At 33.4% G+C, this 20,151-nt stretch overlaps 2 protein-coding genes across 3 annotated transcripts; both read left to right on the top strand.

Annotated features, from left to right (window-relative positions):
- Positions 1–5,950: 5,950 nt before the first annotated feature.
- LOC25494151 (cation/H(+) antiporter 19) lies at positions 5,951–13,518 on the top strand. 2 transcript variants are annotated; one of them, XM_013602918.3, is made up of 4 exons: positions 5,951–6,074; positions 9,880–10,156; positions 10,644–11,645; positions 12,044–13,518. In XM_013602918.3, the coding sequence occupies exons 2-4, from the start codon at positions 9,965–9,967 to the stop codon at positions 13,283–13,285; spliced, it is 2,436 nt and encodes an 811-aa protein (XP_013458372.1). In that variant the 5' UTR covers positions 5,951–6,074; positions 9,880–9,964; the 3' UTR covers positions 13,286–13,518. The 2 variants fall into 2 exon arrangements, with proteins under 2 accessions (XP_013458372.1, XP_024637339.1); XM_024781571.2 differs by having other exon boundaries at positions 5,968–6,074; positions 9,929–10,156.
- A 3,371-nt stretch (positions 13,519–16,889) lies between these two features.
- Positions 16,890–19,816, top strand: LOC25494153 (protein FATTY ACID EXPORT 2, chloroplastic). The gene is made up of 3 exons (XM_013602920.3): positions 16,890–17,372; positions 18,522–18,656; positions 19,484–19,816. Exons 1-3 carry the CDS (start codon positions 16,961–16,963, stop codon positions 19,621–19,623), a joined length of 687 nt encoding a protein of 228 aa, XP_013458374.1. The 5' UTR covers positions 16,890–16,960; the 3' UTR covers positions 19,624–19,816.
- The last annotated feature ends 335 nt before the right edge of the window (positions 19,817–20,151 follow it).

The following is a 20,151-nucleotide window of genomic DNA, read 5'->3' on the forward strand; positions in this document are numbered from 1 at the left end:
TTAAATAATTTATTTTTATTTTCTTAACTTAAAATGCAATACAATAAATTAAGCACGCGACACGCAAATAATTTAAAATACAAGGCAACATACTAATAGAAAGATAATAATATTAAGATAGTGGAATTTTTTATTTTTTATTTTTGTCTTCAAATCAAATGAACCAAGTCTCTCTATTTATAGACCAAAAAAAAAAATCATGAATTTTGGTAAAAAAAATAAAAAAAAATCATTTATCATGAAATAATTGAGTTTAAATAATTAAGATGAGATTAATTCAGCAAGCCAATCAACAAGCGCCACATGAAAGACCAGTCGCGCCTGTCAGGCGTGTGTAGTGCACACTGCCTACAAACCACTTGTTTTGCGCCACATCATCTTCAACTTGCCCAACCATTCTCTCATTCAACATGTTGAATGCATTCAACATCTCTCTCCTCCACATCATCATTCAACACACCATTGGAGCACTTCCACTTGTTGAAGGTAGCTTTCAACATAGCAATTCAACACCATTGGACATGGTTAATGCCCAGAGGCATGCACTTTTTCTAAGGAAAAAATAAAAATCCATGTTCTTAAGTGACTGGCGTCCTCTCATATGAAGGACACATGGAACGTATTGACTAAATGGCTTTTCTTTAGTAAAAAAAAAAAGGCTTTTCTTCACTATGCTTTACCGTTTCACCTTTACGTTGTAGCAACTGAGCCATTGAAAGTGATGTGCATTTTAGCTTCCTTTTGTCTTTATATTCCATTATGAGTATATGTTGGCTTCGAAATGGATTTTATGAGTGTGAGACATCCCTCACCTTAAAAATTGGTGGTTGAGTTGATCATTGAACTCAAATTTTAAGATAATATCATTGCTATGCAAGTTCAGTTGGGTAAGCTGCAAACCTGAAACCGTTAAAACCAGCTAAATTTATATTTTTAACCAAAAACCAGCTAAATTTTATACGCAGCATGGTATGAATATGATGGTGCCCAAAACTTAAAAATAAAATTAATGAACAAGCAAACACCAGATGAGACTGAAACTAACTTTTTTATTATTATTATAAATTCATATAGAACAATTAGTCTTGGCCTCGTAGGATTGATATCCAACGTTGAATTAATTAATCTGTTGGAGTCACCGATCAATTTGGCCAATTATACATGAATTCCCATAATCCTGTTTGTCCATTTAAACCATAAATACCTTCAGAAGCCACTAGCCATGAACATCCAGTGTCACATCGTACGTGGTCCCTGGCATAGTTATACGCCTCAATATAATACTGAGGAACTTTTCCCCACGCCAAATCACAGAAAAATAGAGTAGTTCTAAGAAAATTAACATTGAAGTTCCACCCAAATTCTTCCCCATCTGCTATGTTCTGCTTGCCCAGGTCATCGTCTCCTGATTTGCAATGTAAGCTCATGTTTTTCCCAGACCCAAGTCTGTTTTTTATGCTCACATGTTTGGTGCCTGCAACAAGGCTGCATAATCCAATTACAAGAAACAGGATCATGACATGGTTTACCTTACATAAATATTGTGCTTCCATTTAGGCTACCCTTTTGGTTCTTTGAAGAAGAGAACATATATTATATTTTGGGTGATAGAGAAGGGATATTATTTTAGCATATACTTCCTCCGTTTTTAAATATAAGTAAAATTGACTTTTTATATTCATTCATTTAATGATATATGTGGTCCATATTATTAATCACATACATCATTAAATGAATGAATCTAAAAAGTCAATTTTACTTATATTTAGAAACGGATAGAGTATATGTATAATTTGCTATCGTTCAGCCATTGGTTTTGCTGTGCTGTGCTAAAGGGGAAAAAACAGAAAGAATAAATTTAATTAAATTCATTACTTGTTACTTGTAATTGCAGAATTCCGTTCCTACCATGCACCACCACACTTGTTAAGTTCAAACAGAACTATTTTGAATTTCATTTAATAATATAGTTTGTGAGGAAAAATGTATGTCAGAGATTACTCTATTGCTAGCATTTCTCTTCAAGCTGGTATTGCAAAAGAGTAATTGTCCTTTTGAAATATCTCAATTATTTTTTTTTCTTTTTGACTAGATTATTTTTTCTTATAGTATGGGATTTACTCTTTTCCATAATAAGACCATGGACACATCAAAAAGTTTGACTTTCTGACTATTTTATTTGATAGTATATTTAAAAATGTTGGGGGTGTTCGCGGTGCAGTTTGGTTCAGTTTTGAGCATAAAAGTCATCCAAACCGCGAGATAAAAAAGCATGCGGTTTGATTCGGTTGATTTTTAAAAAGTCTTTCCAACCAAACCAAACCAATGTGACTTTGATTGGTTCAGTTGATGCGGTTTATCGCGAGATAAAAAAATATTACATTAATTCTAATATTGCCAACTTATTACAAAATAAACATAGGACATTTTATATTGCTGTTTACATGATAAAATATGACTATACAATTATACATGAATTGCATAGATCCTAAATTTTTATTTTCAATACCAACAATGTATTGTTCTCCTTTAATATAGTCATATATTACATGTGTCATAAACTAGCATAAAATACCACCAAAGTTATATGGGCAACTCCATCATCCAAAAATAACATTTCAATACCAAACAATTTTAGATATCTTTATAGCATAACATTTTAGTACTAAGTAATTTTAAATATCCAAAAAAAAAAAAAACCTGAAGTTCCAAAATAACATTACAATACCAATAAAAGTTATCTTTCCAAAATAACATCAGAACCAAAATAACATTTAAGAACCAATAAAAGATATTCTTGCGGTTTGGTTTGGTTTGGTTCGACTTCTCAGATGTAAACCGTAAACTGAACCGAACTGCGCGGTTCAGTGCAAATTCATTCGATCAAAGTGCGGTTTTTTGCGGTTTCGGTTTGAATTGGTTTGATTTGCGGTTTTTCTATTGGGTTGGTTCGGTTTTGAACACCCCTACAAAATAATACTTATTTGGAGTAAAATCATTTAGTACTTAGCATGACTGTTTTTTTTTTGGTTAAATATGTTTTTGGTTCCTATAAAATAGGGAACTTCTAAGTTTAGTCCTTACTTAATTTTAATAAGTTTTTTAGTCCCTACAAAAAAAATTACTTCTAATTTTAGTCCCTGTTACAACAAAGTTTGTTTAATTATCCTTAAACTCTTAAATTTTTGAACGATTTTTTTTAGACAAGTTTAAACACTATGAGTGATTCATTTACTAAAATTTAGAATTTTTTTAACATGAAACAAATTAAATATGAATATTTCAAAACGAAAAAAGTTAAAGATAAAATTAACAAAATCAGGATGTAGTAATTAAATTTTGCGACAATATTTTGTACAGGAACTTTTAGTAATGTGTTTAACACGTCTGCAAGAAATTATTCAAAAACTCATGAGTTTAAGCATAAATTAAACAAATTTGAATTGAGGAGGGACTAATACTGAGTGCAGATTTTTTTTTTTAGGAACTAAAAGAATTATTAAAATTAAATAAGGACTAAACTTAAAAGGTCCCAATTTTATAGGGATTAAAAACATATTTAACCTTTTTTTAGAGAAGCGCTTACCGATGAATGTTTGAACTGAAGAAATAATTTTTTTTGTGTTGTTTCCTTTTTAGGTATTGTGTTTTATGCTTTTACCATGTTTTTCTTTTTCTTCAATTTATAGAAAAATCAAGGGTTAATAGGTCTTTATCCCCTGTAATATAAGTCATTTCTGGTTTTCCCTCTGTAAAATTTTTATTTTGATTCGCCCTACTGTAAAATATTTTTGTTTTGATTTACCCTAATAGGCCAAACAAAAACGAAAATTTCTTAAAAAAATAAATAAAATTGCTACAAGTGATTTGATGGAAGGTTCATACTTGATATGTTATGCATATAAATAAGTGAATCAAAACATCTTTCATCCATGCTCGATTACATATAAATAAGTGATTTGATGGAAGGTTCATACTTGATATGTTATGCATCGTACAACGACGGTTATTTGATTGTGACGTTAATTTACATTGTTGATGTTAACTTTAATTCAGTTTAAGTAGGTTCATGTAAACTATGAACCTACTTAAACTGAGTTTCAGCATGTACACTCAAACTCAGTTTACATGACATACTTAAACTAGATTTACACTATCTACGTAATCTAAGTTTAAGTATGTACACTCAAACTCAATTTATATGACTTACTTAAATTGAGTTTTGGAAGAGGAAAAAAGGAAGAGGGGTTAGTTTTCAGGGTGAATTGGTGAGTTTAAAAATTAAATTTTATTTAAGGGTAATTTTGTCATTTCTAGGTATAATCAGGAACATATGGAGTGTAATTAGAAAAACTGACGGATTCAAAAATTAAATATATAAATGGTAAAAAATTTCTCAAGAAGTTTCATATTTTAGAGAAATAAAATATCCTGTAAGTATTTACCGTCGTTATTATTGGTTTGAACCGTTACCTTTATGTGTTAATTATGATTTAGATTCTTGGTTTGAATTTGAGATAATGCAAATGAGTCGAAAAAGGGATGATGCTCATCAATGTTTGAACATTTTCTTTATAGCATTTTTGAACATTGTTGGTACATCACAATTGTTCATGTGTGTAAATTTAGTAGTTAGAATAAAAGTCAAATATTTTTAATGATCCTATGAAAGTGATTTCTCGACATTGTAAAGGTTTTTTGCACATGGTGCATATGAATTGCATCCTTAGTATGCACGGTAAAATATGAAAAATGTGTTATTTATACATCTAATCATATTTGTTTATTAAATAGTTTAGTTGCTAAAAATTTACCTTTTGAATTAAATAAGTGGAAAATACAGAGATCCAACTCTGACCATTATTATACTACTTGTATATTAAATATTTAAAGTATATCCATGTGAGATTTTTTTTACCCTTTTTCCTAGGAACAATTTAATTGACTACATGTCTAAGATGTTTCTACACCGTACATTGTTGTCTTACAAAAAATATATATGTGATCAAATCTTGTATTGGTCATATTGGGTTGAAGTTGAGTGATTTGCTTGTTGGTTGTATCATAATTAATTGATGTTGGAATCAATTGATGTAGAATCGATTGACACTTAAATCAACTAGCCATAGTTGTTGGTAACCATATCAATTAGAAGTTTGAAATTAATTTCAACTATAATATGGGTATATACATTTCAACATGAAAAGCATCACATGTTCCAACCTTTTAAGCATATGATCATCAACAAGCAACATCCATTGAATTACTTAAAGCTCCATCAAATTGAGTTTCAATATAGAGGAATGATATATGTACAACTATATGTGACAACTTTCATTTTCTCTCTTTTCATTGACCCAAAACAATATAGAGAGAGAGAGAGAAAAAAAAAAGGAAGAGAGAGAATAAGAATATAATGTGAATATGGGATAGAAAGTTGTCAAAAAGTTGTAATAAAGTGGTTGTACAAATATCATTTCTCTTTAATATAACTTTGTAATTTCTTCAAGTCCAAAGATGCCAACACGCCATCATAAAGATAAAAATAGGTTGTCACCTTCTCTCTTGCTCTCCAAAATTGTTGCTATATAGATTCTTGAAGATCCATTTCTTACAAATAAGTTTAACCTATCTGCTATATAATATATTACACTTTTATCTATTTACAATAGGTCAAAAGTAGATATAGTAAAAAAATTACTATAGATAGAAAATAAATACATAAATTAAACTTGAAGTTGTATGTGAAATATTATATTCATGAATGATTGGTTTAGAATGCTTAGAAATATTCACCTCTCACAATCAAATTGGTTCCACGCGGATACATACAGGTGAGAACGTAGTAGCGTTCGTAGTAGGAATAAGCCGCACTGTTATGAATCCTACCCTAGGCTCATACACGTCACGACAACAGTAGCACCCAGTCTCACTCACACTATTTATTACATGTACTATCTTATTTGATGAATACAAAATTAATTGCACACATAACTAACTAAGTGCAATTGAGAAGGTGTGAAATTATTCCTCAAATTTCTTCCGTAGAAGAAATCAAAGTTTCATATCAGGAGGTAAGCATCTAAACTTTCATGTTATTACTTTTTTTTTATAGATTGCTTCACCTGGAAATAAACGTGTTTTCCAACACTAGAATTTGAATATTAATTAATTTTGCCATTTCAAGGTTGTAGAAGTTTAACCTATCTGTACATACCTACATAGCAGTTGAACGCCCGGAACTACGTTTTTGTAATTTGATTCAGTGCTACACACGTATATATATATTCACTCTTTCATGGTTACAAATACTTCATCACACATGCACGCAGAAACATAAGAAACAGAATCACAGAACAAACATTGAAACTTTGAATCATCCAAGAAACAAAAACAGAACCAGCAAGGAAGAGCATGTAACAACAACTACCAGATCACTACCGAAACCAATTAGCGAGTTTGAGGCTAGAGCTATATATATATATAAGAAAATTTCCATCGTTCACACAAACAAATACTTAGTATATCTTCAAACAATATAGACTTATCAAATTACAATATTATTTCTCCTTCAAAAAATATACAGTCTTATTTTCTTGTTTTCTTGTTAAAAAGAAAAAATAATTAATTTCTCAAAAGCATGTGATAAATTAATCCACTCACTCTTAAATTTTCCACAATCTTGTACGTGAGTATTCTTCTTAAATTAATAATAAACAGTAATTTTTTTTAGTAAAACAACTAGTAATTATTAGGGCTTAAATGCTTACTTGGTCCCTTAAATATTTATTTGGTATCGCTTTGGTCCCATAAGTAATAAAAAGTCTGTTTGGGTCCCTTAACTTTATTTAAAGTATCGGTTTGGTCCTTTCTGTTAATTTAATTCAAAAAAATGTTAAGTTTAGGGACCAAACTAATACTAATTAAATAAGTTAAGGAACCAAACTAATACTAATTAAATAAGTTAAGGGACCAAAATTTAACATTTTTTTGAATTAAATTAACATAAGGGACCAAACCGTTACTTTAACTAAAGTTAAGGGACCAAAACGGACCTTTTATTACTTAAGGGACCAAAGCGATACCAAATAAATACTTAAGGGACCAAAAAGAGCATTTAAGCCTAATTATTATTATTTTTTGAATATTTATAATTAACTTCAAATCCTTTTAAAAATTGAATTATTTTTTTTTAAAATAATTTATCAATAATTTATATTTATTCCAAAATAATAATAATATAAATAAATTATTTTATTTAGTAATAAATTAATTTTACCAAAAAAAAAAATGTCAACAGGTCTACAAGTCATAGCTAGCTAAATTAATAAAAATGTTGAAATTGTTACACGTCATACTTGAGGTTCAAATATCAGCTCCTCCACTTGTGTGCATGAATTTTCATTGGCTATTATCATTCTATCTACGAATTTTTTATGTCAACTAGCAAAAAGACGAGCACTTACGTGCCTAAGTTCCCGTCTTTCTACTCTTTTTATTGCGTTAAGGTTTGAAAATTAAAAATAGTTTTTTTATTTTTTTTATTTTATGAAATTTTGATTTTGATTAAAAATATAAATATAAAATTTTTGTTGTTTTCAAGTTATAACAAACAAAACTAACCATGATTATTTATTTTAATGACATCAACAATATAACAAAAAAATATAATCTAATTTTTTTAATAACACCAACAACAATCTTTATTATAGAAAAAGTTATTTAATGGTATAATTGGGATAATGAAAAAGTAAGTATAAATATACTCATCTAGTTTGTTACACTTTTTAAATGATAAAGAAAAAAAAAGACACACACACACATATATATATATATATATATATATATATATATATATATATATATATATATTCATATCGTGTTTATTACATTTTTTTAATATTTAAATTTATTTTTATCTATTTGTTACATGTGTTATTTGTATTGAGAATTAAGATCATTTTTGGAAAGAGAAAAAGTCAACCCAAAAGAGCTGAAATGAGTTCTCTATATATATATATGCTATATATAGTTTTTTTATTAATACTAAGCTGTCAAAACGGGCTACCCGGCCCATTTCGGGCCGGGCCGAGCGGGTTGCAGGCTTTTCAGGGTTGGGCTAAAAAGCCTTGTTTAAATATAGGCTGGAATAATAGAGCCCGAGCTAACGGGCCAGCCCGCGTGTACTTTTTTTTTAAAAAAATATCCTTTAATGATCTCAACATAACTTGTACAAGCTAACAACAAAACACAATCAGTGAACAAAATAATAGCATATAGAAATTAAATATTTATATAATTATAATAACAATATGTTCGGGTGAGTAAAGAAACTAAACGAAGACAAGAGATATTACTGAAGATTATAGGTATCAGTGTAAGCTTTGTGCAGGCTGTGTTCTAGTAGCCTACAGAGTGTGAAAAATTAGTAGTAGCACCAATAATACCTAACATTCTAATAAATGTATTCTTTGGCTTTAATTTGTTAATCAAATATAGACAATTTAAACAAATTTGTATTAAGTTTATAAGAATTGTTATAACATATATAGACAATTTACTATCTGTTATATTGGAAAGCTTCTAATGTTATAACAAATACACCCGTATTAAAAGTAATTGCAAGGAGAGAAATTAAGGTGTGAAAAACTAATCTCTTCGTTAGATATTACTGCAGATGCTTAAAAAACCCATTAAGTCTTTCAATTTCTACACTTGATCGAATACACGGAATGGTTTCAACTCAGAATGAAAAATATAGACATTACTTAAAATTGGTTGGAAGCTTATTCCTTGCTCTGCACTTGATCCTTCATTCACTCCACACCAAAACTGAACCAACTTATTTTTTTTTTTTGCGGGCTGCCCTTAGCCCGAGCGGGTTGCGGGTTTTTTCGGGCCGGGCTAAAAAGCTCTGGAAAAATTCGGGCTGGAATTTTTGAGCCCAAACCCTAAGTTTTACTCGGGCTAACGGGCCGGCCCATTCGAACTAGCCCATTTTGACAGCTCTAATTAACACCATCTAATATTTAATATATATCGATTGTTTTAGAGGAACATTTAATATATTGATTGATGACATTCTATTTAAATCCAACAAGATTTGACCAATTAATTTTCGTAGTTGAGTACAAAAGATATACAATTAACACAAAAAAAGACCTTTTTTTTTTTTTTACATTAATATATTCCTTGTTTTGCTATATATTTTATTTTTTTGCCTAAAAAATATTTATTTTTATTTATTTTTGGACTGGATCATTTAAGTATTGTTTAGAAAGGAAAAATAATAATTTTATTTGAATAGTCTACAAAGAATATTTTGATTTGACTTATATCAAAATACAATATTGTCTTTTTTAAATTAAAAAAAAAAATTACTCACAAAGAAAAAAATATGATAACTACTACTTTTGTTTTTTTGCAAGTCCATCCACTATGGAAAAAAAATAAAAATTTCAAATCCAATTCCTTCAAGGTTCCACCAACAGAGAAAAAATCCCATCCCATAACAATAAAAATAAAATAACACCCTGGCTTCATCATCGATCTAGCCTCACTCATAATATAGGAGTGGTTAATAGTTTTTTTTTAAAGGAGTAATTAATAGTTAATTAGTTACATTTAATTTGAAAATGCTGAATATAGTAAAGAAACAAAGTCAAAAGATAAACACCACACGTAGAAAAGCAGTATATGGCATGGTTTTCGTTTAAATACTTCCGCTTGTTCTTTTGAATCTCACTACTAAGCTGTGACATTAACTTCTTTCTTTGGTCTTATCTGTAAGCCACGTATATAACGTAACAACAAGCTAGTTAGTTTCTGATACCCTTTTTTTGCTATTATGTAACTAACACCAGTGTCCTTTTTTCTTAGTATCGATCGATCGATCATTCATAATAACCAGCAACGTTAATTTTTGAAGCGATCTGAATAATCTTGGTGGTGCTGCCGCGACAACATGGCGACGCCTAATGTGACATGTCCTGCACCGATGAAAGCCACGTCTAATGGTGCTTTCCAACACGAAAATCCTCTCGATTATGCACTTCCGTTGTTGATTCTTCAGATATGTGTGGTTGTCACGTTCACTAGATGTATTGCATACCTTTGCAAACCACTCAAACAACCTCGAGTCATTGCAGAAATCATTGTAAGTTTTCGTCCTTTGTATTGTTGTTTTATCCTTGAAAGTCCCTTAATTTGATGGTTATAGTTTATATTTGAGTTTCCATGCAATAAGTTAGTGAGACAATGAATATGGCAGTTTGACATGATCGACAAATTATAATTAATCTTATAAGTGGTCCACACCATCCTTTGATTTCAAATAAAGAGAATTTTGCCTTCTGAATAGATTTCTGAGGGATTAGTTTCCGACTAGCTTACACATCAAATAGAAATTTGTTTGTTTTGTGAATTAGTGGAATAGTCGTGCATCTACGCTGGTCTTGCAACGTTGGTCATTATATTAAGGTGGTCAATATAAAATTAAAATGTTTAGAATTTTGTTTTATATTAAGATATAAGTGGAATCATTGAAACTTAATTTCTTCTGTAGCAAGTAAAACTTTTGTATGTTGCCTATTGAATGTTGCTGTCACTTTTGTAAGTTTCTTATGTGAAAATGTTCAATGCAGGGAGGAATACTGCTTGGACCATCAGCAATAGGTCGAAGCGAGAAATTCCTACACACAGTTTTCCCAAAGAGAAGCTTAACAGTCCTAGACACACTAGCCAACATTGGTCTTTTGTTCTTCTTATTCCTAGTAGGTCTTGAACTCGACATGCGTTCAATCCGTAGAACAGGTAAAAAAGCCTTAGCAATTGCCCTTTGTGGAATCACATTCCCATTTGTTCTTGGCATAGGAACATCCGTTGTTCTTAGAGCCACAATCTCCAAAGGTGCACAACCTGTCCCTTTCCTTGTCTTCATGGGTGTTGCTCTCTCAATCACAGCATTTCCCGTCCTCGCTCGAATCCTAGCTGAGCTCAAACTGCTAACCACGGATGTTGGTCGTATAGCAATGTCAGCAGCTGCTGTTAATGATGTTGCAGCCTGGGTACTTCTTGCTCTAGCCATATCATTATCTGGCGATGACACGTCGCCCCTGATTTCACTTTGGGTTATGCTCTGTGGTACTGCTTTTATTCTCTTTGCAGTTTTTGCTATAAGACCGTTGCTTGCATACATGGCTAAGCGTTCCCCTGAGGGTGAACCTGTTAAAGAGCTTTACATTTGTATCACATTGACATTGGTTTTGGCTTGTAGTTTTGTTACTGATACTATTGGAATTCATGCATTATTTGGTGCTTTTGTTATTGGTATAATTATGCCTAAAGATGGTCCTTTTGCTGGTGTTTTAATTGAGAAGATTGAAGATCTTGTGTCTGGAATCTTTTTGCCACTCTATTTTGCTTCTAGTGGTTTGAAGACAAATGTGGCTACTATAAGTGGAGGGGTTTCTTGGGCACTATTATTACTAGTTATATTTACTGCTTGCTTTGGAAAAATCGTTGGTACAATCTCAGTATCATTGCTATGCAAGGTGCCTTTTAGAGAAGCTCTTGCACTTGGATTTCTCATGAACACCAAGGGATTGGTTGAACTCATTGTTCTCAACATCGGAAAGGATCGCAAGGTACCTATCTGTCTTCCTATCTATCCAGATTTTGATCGCTTGTAGTCAGCAATCTCAAATATCCATGGAGTCAGCACATCAGTGACATTTGGGTCGAGATCAGACTATCCATATTTTAGTGCGATTTTGATTTTTCAGAAAAGAACTAAAATATCGGGTTTGAAGTTTGAACCGTCTGATTTCGATCCAAATGCCACTAATGTACCGACTGTCTTAATGTGTGGATTGCTAGCTGCAGACAATCTAAATCCTTATTGATCCTCTAATACTTAATGATAAAATAGAACTTGTTTTCTAAGTAATAAATAGAAGTATCCAATTATTATCAAATATTTGAAATCTTTCATTACTTTGGTTTGATTTTTTATACATGTAATGTAATTCTCCATGTAACACAGGTACTAAATGACCAAGCATTTGCAATTTGTGTTCTTATGGCATTATTCACAACCTTCATCACCACCCCAATAGTGATGGCAGTATACAAACCAGCTCGAAGAGGAGCACCTTATAAACACAAAACAGTCCAACGCAAAGATCAAGAATCAGAGCTCAGAGTCTTGGCATGTTTCCACAGCACACGCAACATCCCTACACTAATCAACCTTGTAGAATCATCCCGAGGAACCCGAAAGCGAGGAAGACTCTGTATCTATGCAATGCACTTGATGGAACTCTCAGAAAGATCTTCAGCTATCTCCATGGTTCACAAAGCACGTAACAATGGAATGCCCTTTTGGAACAAAAAACAAAATGATGAAGATCAAATGGTTATCGCTTTCCAAACCTATGGAAAATTGAACAGTGTCAATGTTCGTCCCATGACAGCCATTTCTGCTCTCAGCAACATCCATGAAGATATTTGTACTAGTGCTCATCAAAAGCGTGCCTCGATAATACTCCTTCCATTCCATAAACACCAGCGTATAGATGGAACGATGGAGTCATTAGGACATTCATTTCATGTAATGAATGAGCTTGTGTTGAGTCATGCACCTTGTTCTGTTGGAATTTTGATTGATCGCGGTCTCGGAGGAACAAGTCAAGTTCAAGCAAGTGAAGTTTCCTTTAAGGTTGTTGTAATCTTCTTCGGAGGACGCGACGATCATGAAGCACTTGCTTATGGTATGAGAATGGCAGAACATCCAGGAATTTTACTCCATGTTGTTAAGTTCATTTCTCCACCTGGAATGACATTGTCTTTTGGTGCTAAATTGGTTGGTGTAGCACAAGATAAGAGCAAAACAGTTGTGATTGATGATATTGAAGGTAGCCATGATGGTAGTAAAAATCAAGATGAACAACTCTGGAGTGAATTCCATAGTGCAAAGAGCATGAATGAAGAGTCAATTAAGTATGAGGAAAGGATGGTTGAAAGTAAAAATGATATTGAGACAGCATTGAAGGAATTGAGTAAGAGTAATTTGATATTGGTTGGTAGAATGCCACCAGTTGCACCATTGGTTAGTAACAGTGATTCTGCTGAACTTGGACCTATTGGAAGTTATATGGCTTCTTCTAGTTTCTCAACTTCTGCATCAATCTTGGTGATTCAACAATATAATTCAACTACTGATATTCATCCTCTTGTTATGGAGGAATTGGATTGTCCTGAAGTGCCAGACACACCAACACGTTAGTGAATTAATTAATGTGCATGTCATCAAAGGAATGATGGTGGTTATTTATATGGTTTATATGTACTTTATGTATATATAAATGAAATGAAGGTGACTTTGGAAGCTTTCAGAGCAAGACTATACTATACTGGCGGAATTAGACACTTTATTAGTCTATATCCGTGACATTTTAAAGTTGTTGGATATTTATATCGCATTATTGTACCCAGACAATGTATGGTTTGAATTTTATATATCATTGTTTACAAAATTCATGTTTTACTATTTTATTTTGGTGCCCAAACTTGTTCTTGCATATTTCACTCGTAAAAGTAAAGAGATATGAACATTTTCTCTAACACTCACTCTTTTATTATTATTTGAAATTATTGTAGAGTCTCCACTTTAGAGTTGAAGAAAATGTCAAAAAGAGAAAGAGATTGTTGTTATCATTTCACATGGAGAAAATGAGGAAATTTAAATCCATTGAAAACCTCTAGCATATAGGTTGATGTGTTGACTCTTTGTATTTTGACAACTGAACTCATATCCATTAAGTGCATGCAAACACATGTCTATGATGAGTAGAGTAAAAACCTGCACTCTAGCATCGTCGCCCACATGCTCATGACCACCACGGACTTCGACGGACGGGCATACTAATCATCTGGACTGCCCTGCCTTGCAAACATGACTTGGACACTCACTGAAGTAAGATCGCGGTACACCTGCTCTTTTGTTACCTTCTCCGGCCATATCCTGTTGAAAAATTATGATGTTGTTGATGCACACCAACATCTCATATTTGTAAGGGATTAAATTGCGGTATTTAACTGTTCCATGCGTTCTGCTTTCATGGTTCTCATTTTTGGCCTCCCAATTCGTGCACTTAGAAAGAAATGAAGTTTTTTGTGTCTACCACTAAATGCAGACACTAATTTCATGGGTCGGGTAGGATCTTATAGGTGGAAAAAAAAACTAAATGGTGCACAAAAATTATGACATTTTTAAAATTGTGCAACTAAATTTTTCCAAATTAAAATAGGATACTGTAATTGTGAATCTCAAAAATTATTCAACATAACAATATCAATATTATCGTAAAGCATCTATCTAACTTCTTCACCGCCAAACACTTACCCATTTCCCTTTTCATCCAAATTTTGTCGTCATCATGTAGACATCAGATGGTGGTGGTGCGACGGTCGGCTTTAGCCATCCGCACCATCCTTTCCAGATCTCCTGGAGGTTTCCGCGCCGGTAGACTGTGGTTGCTGTTGTTCGCGGTTTTTGTTCGTTCTTTCGTGGCGGCTGCTTCGTGTTTGTTTCGATTTGTTCCAGATCTGTGTGGAGGAAGTGATGGTGGTGTGACGTGGTGACGGTGGTGATGGCGGTGTAAGTCTCGATTTTGGTGGTAAGAGGAGGTGATGATGGTAGTTTTGGTACTGCTAGTTGCAGTGGGGCTGTTTTCTTTCTTGTGGGTGCTGAGTTTGCGGTTGTTAGAAAAACACAGGTTGTCTGGTGTTTTAGTGTGGTGGATGTTTCCTTCCGATCCAAATCTTTGTGGATGAGGTGATGGTGGTGTGAAGTGGTGATGTAGGCCACATTTTTGGTGGTGTGAGGAGGTGCCAGTGGGTCTTCAACGGTTGGGTTCGATCAGAACCTTCTCATCCAGTTGGACTACTGTTATCTGATGGTTTGTCGAAGTGGATCGATGGTGTTGCTGTTGTGAAAGTGGATTTGGTTGTTGCACTGATTGTTGTGAAGGTGTATTTTGTTGTTGCACTGGTTGTTGTCGTTGTTGCAAAACTGGATTCGTTAATGTGACATCGATTGTTGTTGTGGCGAAGGTGGTTGTTGTTGTTTCAATCTTTGTTGCTTTTCAAAAGTTGTTAGTTGTTGTGTTGGTTCTTGACGTTGTTGTTTGGGGATTGTGTGCAAGCAGCGGATCGTAGGTGGTGAAAATTGTTTTTTATGGCAACTTGTGATGTTGGTTGAGGGTTTTATTTTTTTTTGTATTTTGGGTGAGGGTTTTAGGTATAACTTTTATTTTTCTTTGTATGTTGCTATTTTACGACTCCTAGTCTAGCATTCCTTATGCTGGTTAGGAGTTATTGTGATTTTAATAAATTTCATTTTTGCTTCTTAAAAAAAAATATTATCTTAAAGCCAACTCTTATTGACATAGATATTTTTTTTTGGAGGATTTCTTATTGGAAAGTAGGGCTGACAATGAACTGAACCAACTCGAAAATAGTTCGAGACTCGATTCGGTAATTAATTCGTTCAACTTGGTTCATGAACCAAATGAGTCGAACCTGGGTTTAAAATTAAGTTCGTCAAACAAATGAGTTGAACTTGAACCAAGTATAGTTCGACTCGTAGCTTAACTCATTATGGCAGATGGGGCATAGGAGCAATTATTCGCAATGAAGAAGGTCTGGTTATGATGACGGCGACTTGGATGGCAACTTGGATCGTCTCTGGCTGGAAGGATCCTTTAATGGCTGAAACCTTTGGTATGCTTACAACTATGCGGTTTGCTAAAGAAGGAGGATTCAGACATATGATTTTTGAAAGTGACAGCTACAACTTAATCAGCAAAATGAAAGATGGTTCCAATGAAGATAGATCTTATTATGGAGACATTATCCAGGAAATCCGAAAGGAGCAATCCAATTTCGACACGTGTATTTTCAATTTTACCCCTAGATCAGGAAACAAAGTTGCTCACAATTTGGCCCAACTAGCACATACTGAACCTAATATGGTTTGGATGGAGGAGGTGCCAGAAGCAACAAATTTGTTGTACTTTCAAGACCTTATTCATTAATATAAGTTTTCCTTTACTAAAAAAAAAAAAGTATAGTTCGACTCGTTTGGTTCATGAGCCAGCTCGATATATATATATATATATTTATAATATTTATTGTTTTTTGTTGCTATTTTATTAACAACTATAAAGTAAAAAAGAATTAAATCCAATAGAGAAAGAAATGGCCACTTGAGTCAAAGGAAAATAAAATGATAATGTATGATGGTAATGCCCAGTTAAAAATGTTGACAGCAAAATAAGGTTATTCAAGAACCAGCAACTATTAAGCTTGCAGTTCACAAGTCCCACATCAAAAGTTTACATAAGGGTATTGAGCAACTTATCTTATAAAATAACAGCGCCTCCTTTCCTTACTTACTACGGGAATCTGTCCATAGTGTTATCAATTAGTTAATTTCTTAATTGATTTTTAGACCAATTGAAAGGTTTATGAGTTATTTTTTCTCATTTAAACCATAGTTTATTCTTTTTTCTCTTTCTTGATTCATTTGATTCAAGCCATTGAGCCGAACCGAGTTGTTCGTGAACCTAACGAGCCGAGCCGAACTGTACGTGAACTTTAAACGAGTCGAACTCGAGCTAAAAAAATAGTTCGTGTCGAACTCGAATCGAGTTTCGAGCCGAACAAATTCTTATCGAGTCGAGTCGAGCTCAGACAAGTTCGACTCGACTTATTTCCAACCCTATTGGAAAGTGATAAAAGCAATAAAATGTGATTGATCAAAAAAAGACGAGAATATCTAGTGTGGGCTTGGGCTTAGCAAATCCTTACAAAAGACGAAAGAGTGGCCCAATAGACAAAAACCACGGCGCCAAAAGAATCTTCTTTCAGTGAGCAAAACCAGAACGTTCTTTCGTCAATGGCAGAAACTGCAGCGGTTTTCGGTGTTTCAAATTCAACAATTCCTTCCCTCTCTCTTCGTCCTACAACCGGATCCCACACTCCCACCACTTTTACTCGCTCCTTCCTCGCTTCTCCTCCTTCTTTCCCTTACTTGTCTCTTTCCAATTCACATTCTCAACTCGCTGTTGTTTCTTCCGACTCCAAGACCACTCAATTTGATCTAAGTGCTCCAGATTTGGACAATACCGGCGGTGGCGGTGATATCAAAGGAAACGGAGACGATTTCAGCGGAGGAGGAGGTGGTGGTGAAGGAGGAGGCGGAGGAGACGATAGTGGCAAAGGCGAGGAAGGATCTGACGGTGATAAGAGAAATATGGCTTTGTCAATGTCGCAGAAATTAACTCTAGGTTATGCTATTCTCGTTGGAGGTATATCTCTCTCTCAAATGCAAATACAATATAACTGACATGTGACTAATATTTGTTTATTTGTTTTGATTTTACCTTCAATTGGCTGAGTTAGACTGAATAACATTTTGGGTTGTAGTTATATGAATGAAAATTTTCATGAACAACGTGTTTGATTTACTGCATTTTTTTTTATGTTAGTTATTTAATGTTAATTTCACACTCACACTCTAATAATGCAAGATTAATATGTGAATTAAATTTATCAAACATTTGTATGTTTGTAAACTGTATGATTTTTTGTTATAGACTTAATTTACTTTAGTGAATTTTTAAAGAATTTTTAATCCCATAGCTGTTTCAGTCTTCTCGATAGTGGAAAGCGAAAATTCCTCCATACAATATTGTGGCACTGCCATCCTTCACTAATTGGTGGTGGCTGTTGTCAAAGCAAATCGCTTTGGCCCAGTAGCGGAGCCAGAAATTTTGAGCAGTGGGGGCACCATTGCACGAAATTTGTTGGGACGGAGAGTTGGTGTGGTTGATTTTTCAATTCCATGAAATAAGGAGGAAGGGTTTTCATTTTTCTCATTGAGAAAGAGAGAAAGAGATGATCATAGGTGGGTTTAGAAATAAAATCTCACAAAAACGGCACGTGAGTTGTATTTTGCCCCCACTTATAAACACTTATCTATGTCCTTTCTCAACCGATGAGAGACTCTTTAACAGATAGTAAAGCAGGGTGTGATAAAAGTTGCTTATTTTAATTTTAAAAAATTAAATATACGAGAGAGAGTGTAACATGTTTTGTTTGTGTGATGGGGGAATTCAAAATAAAATGGAATAAATTGTATGTGGAAATTCCATATGGATAGACAAGTATGGTAGGGGGGATGTCAAATATGTTTGTGCAGGCAGGAGCCTACACAACCTTGTGTTGACAACATTAAATTGGATTGAAAAATTCAATATAAGTGAATTCTTAAGCGTAACTTTGTTTAATAACTTTGCTTAACTGTGTGCGTAAAATACGAATTTAATGTATCATATTGTTAATTTTTATTTTAGTTTTTAACAAACATATCATACCGTTAAATTTAAATAACATATGATTGTATTTTTGTGTTTGTAATAACATCTACATAATGATATTTATTTGGGTTTTGACAGCGGGTGGTGTAATGGGCTTTCTGAAGAGTGGCAGCCAGAAGTCACTTTTGGCTGGGGGTTTGTCTTCTGCACTGCTCTTTTATGTTTTTACCGAGCTACCCGGAAGACCTGTTCTTGCATCATCTGTAGGCCTTGGTAAGTCACACTGCTTAGCTAACTAGTTTGTCAAGAATCAAGATATCTTCATTATCGGTTAAATTTAAAACCTGTCTGAATAAGCTCTTTTACTGTTAGTAAATATTATGCATTCCTTTTTGTCATTTATTCATAAAGTCTTAAGAACAAAGGAATTTCGTATGTATCAGAAGGAAAAAAAAAATATTTAACATGGATGGATCAGTACTTGTAAAAGAAAACTTGTAGTATGCATTTCTTGAGTTTCTACCCACTAAGGCCGAAACATAGCCATGTCTAAATTCTGGAGATTGTTTGAATGTGAATTGTAAAGCATTCTTTGGTGACCCCTGAACTCTACACTTCATATTAAGAATTAAGAAGTAGTTTTTTATTCATACCTTAAGGTTTTATAGAACCTACCATTTACCAAAGGCATCAAACGAATTATGTTGCAAATTGATCAACTGGTTATGGAAGAGATGATGATGCATCATTCCATTGGTACACAATCGTGCTTTATAGTTAGTAATTGTAGCTTCTCAAATGAGTTTCTTTGCTTTGAAGTTTGTGGCCGTTCTAAACCACATTTGATAACGACAATAATTTTAGCACTGAAGTCCAGTGTTGAATTTTTCAAGCTCGCTTCCTGAATTCATTTTGGAATATTATTTTGGAACTACGCAAACTCTTATGAGTTTAAGGTGTTGAGTTTGAGTTTACTCTTGTGCAAATTTGACAAGTCATAACCTTGTGAGCAACTACAGTTGATATTTACAGTTAAGTTTCATGTGAAATCATTTCCTTCTCTCATGTGTTAATATTTGATCATTTTTCCTGATGTATAGGCATATCTGCTGCACTTCTTGTGGTGATGGGTTCTCGTTTCAAGAAATCAGGGAAGGTCTTTCCGGCAGGTGTTGTGTCACTTGTGTCGTTCATAATGACCGGTGGTTACTTGCATGGAATTATGCGTAGTTCGCACTAGAATGTAAATAACGGATGTGAGATATCCTGTAAACTTTGCTGAAAACAATCCCCTCTTGTTATGAAATTTGGGGTTTTTGCTGTAGACCCATGGTTTATGTTTGTCATAAAGGTAGACATTTGTTGTAAAATAAGGATGGTAAATGTGAACTTTCGTTTGGCCGTTGTTTACACACATTGCTCTTTTTTGTTCCCGGTTGTGTTTGAACCTATGCATATGCTGTTAGAAGTGTTATTTTCTCAACGCTATATGCAGAAACCAAGTGAAACAGATTGAGTAGTAAACATAAGGAAATATTGTGATTTAAAATTGGTCGAACTCACTTAATTTATATTTTTTCTATTTGTGATTCATGTCTCTCTCTCACTTCATTTTGTAGTAGTTGTTGATGGAACACATGTGTGTCTGTGAAATATAGTAATCACGGAGCTGTTTTGTTCGCAATCCTTTTCTGTTAATGATTTCCTTTTCCAAATCGTAAAAGACAATGTTTAGCATTTGTTGATAGGTGGGGTTTAGTATGGGAAA

The sequence above is a fragment of the Medicago truncatula genome, chromosome 4 (genome assembly GCF_003473485.1).
Source record: "Medicago truncatula cultivar Jemalong A17 chromosome 4, MtrunA17r5.0-ANR, whole genome shotgun sequence".
In the NCBI taxonomy this organism is placed as follows: domain Eukaryota; kingdom Viridiplantae; phylum Streptophyta; class Magnoliopsida; order Fabales; family Fabaceae; genus Medicago; species Medicago truncatula.